This window comes from Daucus carota, chromosome 6 (genome assembly GCF_001625215.2).
Source record: "Daucus carota subsp. sativus chromosome 6, DH1 v3.0, whole genome shotgun sequence".
In the NCBI taxonomy this organism is placed as follows: Eukaryota; Viridiplantae; Streptophyta; class Magnoliopsida; order Apiales; family Apiaceae; genus Daucus; species Daucus carota.
In genome coordinates this window covers 35,866,868-35,877,123 of record NC_030386.2, presented here as the reverse complement: position 1 = coordinate 35,877,123, position 10,256 = coordinate 35,866,868, and the positions used below count along the sequence as shown (strand labels likewise).

The window sequence follows — 10,256 nt, the reverse complement described above, 5'->3', positions numbered from 1 at the left end:
TTAATATAACATAACATACATATAAGTTGATGAGAATCAGCTAGGGTTTAAAATAACACAATCAACTAGGGTTTTGTTGGAAAATTGGGGGGACAGTGAAGAGATGGCGGCTTTCAACGTGGTCCAGAGGAGAAGAAGAGCAGCTATTGCCGACCATAAAAGAGCCAAACACGGCGATCCCGTGACCGGTAAACTTAAGCTGAGGGCCCCAACTATCCCTATCTCTGGCAAGCGAAAGCGCAAGCTCTTTAAAAAATGGCGCAGGGTACTCTCTCCCCCCTCCCTCTCTCTCCCCCTCTCTCTCCCTCCACCCCTCCCTCCCTCCCTCTCTCTCTCCCTCCCCCTCTCTCTCCCCCTGTCTCCCCCACCACACGCGTGTATATGTATGCTAATGTTCTAGGAATGAGTGAAACAGGACCAGAAGGATGCTATTGCAAAGGGTCTTATTACAATGGAAGATGTTGAGATGGCTGTTGCTGAAGGTACACACTTATGTAATATGCTTGTTAGTGATTAACATATATATATATTTACGTGATAATGCGGGTAAGGCACTTTTGTAGCAGGGAGAGTTGTGATATTTTGGCCAGAGTTTTCCATTGAATTGGATTCTAATATATACATATACATCACTCAATGACAATCTTAGGTCAAACTTTGAATTTAAATGGAATTGAGAAACTTTGAAATGGCCAATGAAACCAAGAAATAAACGTGTGACTAAGGACTAATAAGTTTTTTTTTTAATTGGCGTGGTATAATCCTTAATCTCAGTATGAATTGACAATGCTTTGCATTTATTTGTTCATCAGGTACATCCGAAAATGTAAGCAAGGCTCCGCTAGCATTCAGTGTGAAGAAGAGTTTGAAGGTTAAATCCAAACGGTCACAGAAGAAAGGTAGATAAAGTTATTTATCTTTTGTTACACTAGAGCAGTATTTTTCTATCCAACATAATGTTATCTGTAACTATGAGCTCGAGGGGGATTATGCTAGTATTGGCCTTAATGCGTCACTCGATAATCAATGCGTGTTTCTTGATGATTCACTCAATGTGAAGATTTGTTGTTGTTGGATGGAAGGTAGTGATGGATGAGCATGTAGTTACAATGGGAGGAGAGAGGGGGGGAGAGGGGGGGGGGGGGGGGGGGAGCTGAGTAAAGTTGGAAGAGATTGTAACTAGCACATGCAGTAGCCGAGATAGCTTTTAGGCAATTATGAATCAGTATATGATCTATGCTAGCAGATGCTAAATTAGTGTATCCTGTGCAAGTTTGGGAGGATGTTAAATTGATTGGTTGCGGTTTCTGTAAACAACACTTAAATTATTTTCAGTACATCTTTAAACAGGAACACAGAGCTATACCTTCACTATGATGTGTAAGTGTATGCTTCCATTCTTGGCAGCTTTATATGCGGAGTTCAGGTTAAAAGCATGATCCCGCGTGTCCACTCTTGTGTAGTTTGGCACTAGGCTTAATAACATTTGTCTTCCTTTGTACTGAAGGATGAGGTTATCTTCAGTTCTTGCTTATTAGTAGTAAAAACTAAATCAATGATCTGAGGATTGACACCATACTGCCATGTTAATCCCTGCGCTGAGCCACTCTCTTTTGTTTAAAAAATGGAATGATTATAAATTTTTGTGTATCTAATTTATAACAAGTTTTTGCAACGGCAATGATTATTATTGTTATTGCTAAGTACAACAATTAATCACCATGCAGGGAAGAAAGGAAAATCAGAAAAATCGGCAGAAAAGGCTGCAGTTGATGTTATGGAGTTTGAGTGACGGGGAACATAAAGATGGGAAGAAGAAAATCATGTAAAACTAGAATTTGCTGTATTTATATCAATCCACAATGTGCTATCAGTCCAGTTTTGAAGTCAATGGAGACTTTTTTTTTCCTTACCCTTAGTGCATTATCTAACTTTCATGTGCTTCTGTTAGGAAGCCAACTACAATAGAACATGTTTTGACTTGAAAAACTAAAAACAGGTTTTAGACTACTTTTTAAGAGGAAACAGTTTTATTACTATTTTTTTAATTGCAGTGTTTGACAATTGACTTTGTTTCTGAAAAAAGGTTTGAAGCAAACAGAAATCAGATTAACAAAACAGAATACAGTACATGAAAATGCTGCTTAAAAATTGCTATCATTTGCAACACTATAAAATATAAATGTTTATCAAAACAATGGCAACATATAAAATAAATAAAACATAGGTAAAATGTTGTGTCTTGACGAGATATATTATCCTCATATAATAAAAGATTATGTATATTCATATTTTGATGGGAATATCTTAATAAAATTGAGGATTTTCATATAGTATCTGTAATTTTTATTTATAATATATATTTAGACAATAATTTATAAAATAAATTACTTTTTTTTAAGGAAATTACCAATGCATAAACTAGTGTTAAAAAGCAAAAAACTATTTTCAGAGACTGATAAAACAATTCTTTCAAGAATCGATTTTCACAATTTCATGTCTTAAATAAACAAAATTCTCTCTTTAAAAATGAAAAGGAAAAAAAAAATCCCAGAAATATCATTGGTCTTTTTCATCAAACACTCATCTTCCAAAAATCCAGACACTGATACTTCATTATCTTCTTCTTCTTTCTCCCTCAATGTCTTCTTCCTCTTCACTTTAATTTAATCTCAATAACAATAAAACACACCCATCCAAACACGCCCTTAAATGGAAGCTCTAAAATCCTCCTTCATCTCCCCCCTCCCCTTCTCCCAAACCCCATCAAAACCCAAACCCCCAAAGCCCACAATCTCCTGCTCCGCCATCTCTCCAGACCCATGGTCCTTAAGCGACGGCAACTCCATCAACAAGCCCAAGCCCAAGTCCAAGAACCCCAAGAACAACCTCTCCGACGACAACGCCCGTCGCATAATCAAGAGCAAGGCCCAGTACTTGAGCACTCTGAGGAGGAACCAGGGGTCCAATGCTCAAACGCCCAGGTGGATCAAGAGGTCTCCGGAGCAAATGGTGGCCTATTTGGAGGATGATAGGAATGGGCATTTGTATGGGAAGCATGTCGTGGCTGCGATAAAGCGGGTTAGGAGTTTGGCTGGGAGAGGGGAAGGGGAGTATGATATGAGGGTTGTGATGGCGGGATTTGTTAGTGTGTTGAGTTTTAGGGAAATGTGTACTGTGTTGAAGGAGCAGAAGGGGTGGAGGCAAGTGAGGGATTTTTTCGGGTGGATGAAATTGCAGGTTTGTTTCGTTTCCGTGTTGTATGTTTACAGTTATATTACTGTAATTATGTAACTGATTAAGATATTTGATATTGTTGTTGTTTTACATTATGATGATTTTTACATGGGGTGGTGATTTTGAATTGTGGGTCTTGTTTTGTGTACTGCGGTGTTCTATAATTAATTTATTGGAATTTTGAACATAATAGTGTATTTAATCTCGTTTATTGAGATTTGACTGTATATTTTGAACAATTTTCTAGAGTAAGATATATAGGAAACACAAATACTGCACTATGTAGGTAACATGATAAAGTTGGGTTAAAGGTCTGAATTAATACTCTACACAGTACACATCTTCTTTATTTAAAATTGGGATTGTGATATCGCCTTTTTTAAGTCTTTAATTTGAATAATAGGTGACATCTTATTTATTCTCAAGTTATATCAACGATATACAATATTAATTTGGTGTAATATTAGAATTGTGCTTGAACAGTTAAGCTACCGACCTAGTGTTATTGTCTACACAATTGTGATACGTATGTATGGCCAAGTCGGGAAAATAAAGCTTGCAGAAGAGACCTTCTTGGAGATGCTTGAATCAGGGTGCGAGCCTGATGAAGTTGCTTGTGGTACCATGCTCTGTGCATATGCTAGATGGGGACGTCACAAGGCTATGGAGTCATTTTACTCTGCTGTACGTGAACGAGGGATATCTCTTACCATTGCGGTTTACAATTTCATGCTTTCATCTCTGCAGAAAAAGTCACTCCATGTTAATGTCACAGAGTTGTGGAGGCAGATGGTTGATACGGGGGTAGTGCCAAATGAGTTTACTTATACAGTAGTAATAAGCTCATTTGTGAAACAAGGTCAAGCCGAGCAAGCCTTTGAAACTTACAGGGAGATGATAAAATTAAGTTTTATACCAGAGGAGGTAACTTACAGCCTCCTAATAAGTTTAAGTGCCAAAAGGGGTGACACGGATGAAACACTTAGACTATATAGGAGCATGAGATCACATGGCATAGTACCAAGTAATTTCACATGTGCATCACTTTTGGCCCTTCACTACAGAAACAGGGACTATTCTAGAGCTCTTTCCCTTTTTTTGGAAATGGGAAAGTATAAAATAGCTGCAGATGAGGTTATCTATGGCTTACTAATTAGGATATATGGGAAACTTGGTCTATACGAGGATGCTCAAAAAACTTTCCGAGAGATTAAGACACTGGGTTTACTTACTGATGAGAAAACATATATAACAATGACACAAGTCCATCTTAATTCAGGAAACTTTGAGGAAGCTTTGCGTATTATGGAAGAAATGCGTGCTAAAAACATATTGTTTTCAAGATTTGCTTTCATTGTCTTATTGCAATGCAATGTTATGAAAGAAGATGTAGCAGCTGCTGAGGGTACATTTCAAGCTCTGGCAAAGACTGGGATTCCTGATGCTCGTTCCTGTAAAGACATGCTCAGCTTGTATATGAAACTAAGTTTGATTGACAAGGCAAAAAGTTTTATTGTTCAGGTAAGGAAAGATGGGGTAAATTTCGATGAGGAGCTTCTAAAGACAGTCATTAAGTTATATTGCCAGGAGAATATGTTGAAGGATGCAGAACAGTTGATTGATGATTTAAATACAATTGAATCTTTTAGGAACAATAAATTTATACAAACAATTTCCCTGGTTATGCATGGTGAATCTGTATTGCCTGATGGTGATGATTCTTTTGAGCCCTTGGATGCACATGGTACAATGGCTTTTGGGATGATGCTTAGTTTGTATATGGCAGATGGCAATGGCAGTGGAATAGAAGAAAAACTCAAATTTCTGCTCAACACTCCTAATGGCTTGACAGTTGCTAGCCAACTCATCATCAATTTTATTAAAGAAGGCAAGAATGCACATGAATCTGATAGTTTATTTAGTGTTCCATCATTTTCTTTTTCACAATTAAAATATTAGCAGATATTTTTGGCTGATTCCCAAGGTTGTTATGGTGCCCAGGCGAGCTGCAGTGCCTGAGGACCTTCACAACAATATGGCTTTGTGGCGTCCGAAACGTTCATATATGAAAAATAATAGCTGTTAATCTATATATGTTATGAATTCAAAATAGATATAAGTAATAACTATATTACTCGATATACCAAGTTTTAAGTTTTAACCAACAATAACACAAATACTATTAAAAGAAAAACTCCAATACTTATAATACCAAGGCAGGGCAGGTCAGTAACAAAAAAAAGTCTTACGTAAAAGTTAAAAGTGTTCCCATTATAATTTCTTCAAGGATCTTGCTAAAATTGCAGGGAAACGTGCAGATACTATGATATACTTTAGATATCTGAAATGGGTATGTATACAGGAGACGCATCAAAAGCGGAATGCCTGCATGCCTTACTACTGAAGCTTGGTTACACCCCGGAGGATGTTGCAAGTGCATCTATGATAAGTTTGTATGGAAAGCAACGGAAGCTGAAACAAGCACAAGAAGTCTTTGCAGCAGTGGCAGATTCATCTAAAGCTAGAAAACTTTTATACAGTTCAATGATTGATGCGTATGCCAAGTGTGGAACATCAGAGGAAGCATACCTATTTTTCAGAGAAGAGACTGTAAAAGGCCATGATTTAGGTGCTGTAGCCATCAGCATGCTTGTGAATGTTTTGACTGACTGTGGTAAGGAACTAAGAATGGTGCATCTACAGTTTGTATATTTATGTTCAACTTGAGTATACGGAAATCTGTTACTTATAACTTCAAGATTATAGATGTATATAAGAAGTCCCTTCCTGTTATTTGTCTTCTGTAGTCTTAATGTCCGCAGGGCGACCCTCAGTCCTTAGTGAACAAGTCATTATATTCTTCAATCATTGATTTCTAAGCTTACAAAAAACAACATCAGTGACCCATTAACACTATCAGTCAATTGATTCTTTACGATGTATGGACCCCTACTGCACCACTTTGTGATCTATAAGAGCTTACTTGAGTAGCTTGAAGCTTATTTGTATTTTTGAAATTGACACCAAAGACTAACATCTGTAATCTCAAATCTCACGTGGTGATGATTATACGGGCTTATCAGAAATGGGTAGGGCTCACGTGAATGCATAAAAGGTTTATCAGTGCTATTAGTTCTAAATGACACATATTTTATTTATATGTTTACTATAACATTACGAAACCTTTTACAGGTAAATATAGACTAGCAGAGAACGTTATTCGTGACTGCTTTCGTAATAATATGGAGCTTGATACTGTAGCGTACAATACCTTCATCAAAGCGATGCTAGATGCAGGTTACATCCATCTTTCCTTTTTTAATTTTGTATCTTATGAGGAAATTAGGAGAGGATAAAGCTGGATTAACACGTGGACCAATTTAATGTGCACAGGTAGATTGCATTTTGCAGCTAGCATTTATGAGCACATGCTCTCTCTGGGCGTTGTTCCATCAATTCATACATATAACACCATGATCAGGTAAAACCTTGACCTTCATGGTTGAATTCTGTGGCCTGGAGTCATAGTGCAGAACTTGTCTAGTGCGGTTGGGTTTGTTAATAAACTTATTTTGCATGTGAAGAAGAGGTGTCTGTCTGCCTTTGTCACCCTTAATAGAATGTTCAATCAAGAAGATAGTTCATAATATACTCGTTTGCAATTGACGCAGCAGTGTATGTTGTGTGCAGTGTGCATGGACGTGGTCGAAATCTGGATAAAGCCGTGGAGGTATTTAAGATGGCTCAAAGTAGGGGGGTGGCTTTGGATGAGAAAGCATACACTAATATGATATGCTATTATGGAAAAGCTGGTAAAGTTACTCACTTGGTCCATCAAAATATACATGTATTAAACTACACCCATATCATACATTAAATGCCTTTTTTCCTGATAGTTATACTTTCAGTGTCTGACATGAGTTTCTATATAAGCAAATTGAGGTCAAGGTAGATTCGAGATGACTATATTACTGTCTAGTACTCCCTCCGTCCCTTTTTTATTGCCCCCCTGTAAAAATCCACCATTCATTTCATAAAACTAAATAAATTGACAACTTCCTAAAAAATATCTTTTCCTCAAATTTACCCCTTAATAAAATTACTAATCAATTTCAATTTGCATTAATAATTAAAATTGTTTGGTGGTATTAGAGGATTTCTTTTATTAAATTATTATATCTGGACATTACTTTTGGGACACGCAAAATTGGTACAGGGACAATAAAAATGGAACATAAGGAGTAACATCTATTATCTTGCTGGGCTGTACTGGGCTTTTAGAGTTATAAGGACCACTTATTACCAGTTAAACAATCATAGGCATGGAGAGTTCTTTGTTCAGCTGTGGTTTTTTAGTAAAAGATTTTTGTTACGATCTGTTGTAAATACCAAGAAATTTGATTTTATCTTCTTTGCAGGTAAAAGTGATGAAGCATCCCTTCTATTTAGAAAAATGCGAGAAGAAGGAATAAAACCTGGGCAGGTATGTGTATGAATTGTGCCAGAGTTTATGGTCTAAACTCTAAAGAAGAAAAACTACCATATATTATGTGTGTGTGTAGGTAGATTACATATACATCTTTAGAGCCATCAGTTCTGGTACCAGGTCAATTATGTACAGATTCACAAAACCTAAATAACAATATATTTTAAATATTTAATATCTACAAACTCAACGGTACATCAAAAATGATAGATACAAGTCCAGAGGTTGAAGCTGATTAAATATATTAAATGAGTTCTTGAAATATTACATAGAAGTGGCATGCATGGTAGTAATACATTGTTTTTTCATTAGCTAATGCATTTTAGTCTTTTAATCTATAAATGGTAGCATAATATTTATCTGTGCTCTCGATGGTTGATAAACTAAGATTATATAAAAGCATAGGTAATCTCTTAATGTAGGTGAGTTACAATATTATGATGAATGTGTATTCTACTGCAACACTTCATCATGAAGCAGAAGAGCTTTTTGAAACCATGCAAAGAGATGGTTGCTCACCAGACTCCTTCACTTACCTTGCCCTTATTCGAGCTTATACAAAGGGACTTAAATACTCTCAAGCAGAGGAAACTATAAGATTAATGAGGAAGAATGGAATATCCCCTTCCTGTGCTCACTTTAACCTCTTACTACACGCCTTTGCAAAAACGGGCAGGACAAAGGAAGCTGCAATGGTATTTGAAGAAATTTTAGGCGCTGGATTAATTCCTGAGCTTGCATGCTACAGAGCTTTACTTGGAGCTTACATGGACTATGGACACGTGGAAGAAGGCATCTCTTTCTATGAAAAGATTACTGGTTTAGTTGAACCAGACAGGTTTATTATGAGCGCAGCTGTTCATTTGTACCAGTCAGTTGGCATGGAACCTAAATCTGAAGACATTCTAAAGTCTATGAAGAGTTTGGGAATTTCTTTCCTCGATAATCTTGTAGTTGGATCAAAAGCTCAGAGTATCTAGTCTGTCAAAATCAGTGCCACCTCTCATCTATATAATACTGGTGAGGCAGTAATGATTACAACGCTATTGCAAAACCAAAGATATGCTGAGAAAAGGAATTAGCAGATATGAAGGCATGCTGGGAAGAGGTGGTCAGTGACGGCCTTTCCAACCTTCACACGTCTATGAAGAGAAGAGGTGCTTCTTAAACACGCAAAATTCGACAATCTCCATTAACTTTTGTAATGGAACTGGGCTAGCCATAGGCTCAAAATGATGACCTTTGGCTCTGGGTGATACATAAACATTATAACCTCATCGCTGTTGGTGAATTGCCGCATTGCTTGATTGCAGAACCGTTGAACCTGTATACATTGCTTTTTTCTAGGTGCTCTACTGCTGCAGAGACTACTGCCACCAGATTTTTTGCACATTTAGAAGAGTCAGGACAGGATTACTTGAGCTAGTTGTTCTTTTGAATGAGGAAAGTATTGTTTAATTTTATTTCAGTACATAAGATCACTATTTAACCTCCCGCAAATGCAATTACATTTACAGGTTAGAAGATCATTTAGCCTGGTATTATAGCTGTTAAATTATTGTTATTATTTTTGCACAGATAAACATCCTAAATGTAACATATTAGTTTTGAGCTTATAAGATCTATAAGAAAAATCAAATGATGTTCACAATAACAAACATAATTTGGTTTTAGAGTGATAGGTAATTCAGTCTAGATTGATATTTTTTTTTGAATAAACCTTATTAAAATAATTAGATTATCAATACTATTACTAAATTAAATCAAACTAAAGGTAACATGTTGGCTGATTAATTATTATTCTAATAAACCTTACCAAAAGAATTATATATATTATTTATTATTAATAATATCTGTCAATATTATTACTAAATTAAAAATCAAATCAGAGGCAATATTTTCACCTAATATTAGATTTTTATTCAGATTTTTTTTTTTTAAAACAAGTTATAAAATCATATTATCAATCAAAAATGGTATCGGAATCACAAATTATTACTTATATGTTATAATAAGTACTGTTTAAAAGTACAATATATTAATTATATATTAATTATATATTAATTTTGATATAAAAAGTATGATTATCTAAAATTATTATGAATATAGAGTATGTTATAGGAATCATGCGCATGCTGCACCTTTTTATCGCTAAACATTATGAAAATTAAAAATTAATGAACTATTACTGACGCACCAGTATCGTGACAAGAGAACCTGAATGAATTCGCCTAAGTTAGAAAGACGTGATTGAGTGTTACAAATATTAAACAAAATTGTGGTTTCTATGTATGTCGCAGGGTAAATGATAAGCATCTCTCATCATTATTTTTTCCATGTATGCTAAAGATTTTTGAAAGAGAAATTGGAGAAAATTATTTAAGTTTTTTTCTTAAGTTGTTTATTCGATTAGGTTGATTGGGTTAAGTACACTGCTCATTCTCCAGTCGATCATCCCCTTTATCATGAATGATTGAAATAACTTTTCTAACATTCTATTTTCAATGAATTACATGTAATAATATTTAGAAAT

General features: G+C 35.6%; 2 protein-coding genes across 4 annotated transcripts; both read left to right on the top strand.

The window, feature by feature from the left end:
• The first annotated feature begins 10 nt into the window (after positions 1–10).
• LOC108225360 (uncharacterized) lies at positions 11–1,912 on the top strand. Its single transcript, XM_017400203.2, has 4 exons — positions 11–265; positions 416–482; positions 813–899; positions 1,728–1,912. The coding sequence occupies exons 1-4, from the start codon at positions 104–106 to the stop codon at positions 1,790–1,792; spliced, it is 381 nt and encodes a 126-aa protein (XP_017255692.1). The 5' UTR covers positions 11–103; the 3' UTR covers positions 1,793–1,912.
• A 621-nt stretch (positions 1,913–2,533) lies between these two features.
• LOC108227855 (pentatricopeptide repeat-containing protein At5g27270) lies at positions 2,534–9,186 on the top strand. 3 transcript variants are annotated; one of them, XM_064079428.1, is made up of 8 exons: positions 2,534–3,240; positions 3,721–5,125; positions 5,600–5,911; positions 6,430–6,534; positions 6,631–6,718; positions 6,928–7,049; positions 7,656–7,720; positions 8,129–8,266. In XM_064079428.1, the coding sequence occupies exons 1-8, from the start codon at positions 2,713–2,715 to the stop codon at positions 8,138–8,140; spliced, it is 2,637 nt and encodes an 878-aa protein (XP_063935498.1). In that variant the 5' UTR covers positions 2,534–2,712; the 3' UTR covers positions 8,141–8,266. The 3 variants fall into 3 exon arrangements, with proteins under 3 accessions (XP_063935498.1, XP_063935497.1, XP_063935499.1); XM_064079427.1 differs by having other exon boundaries at positions 2,543–3,240; positions 8,146–9,186; XM_064079429.1 differs by having other exon boundaries at positions 3,105–3,240; positions 3,705–5,125; positions 8,146–9,186.
• Positions 9,187–10,256: the final 1,070 nt, after the last annotated feature.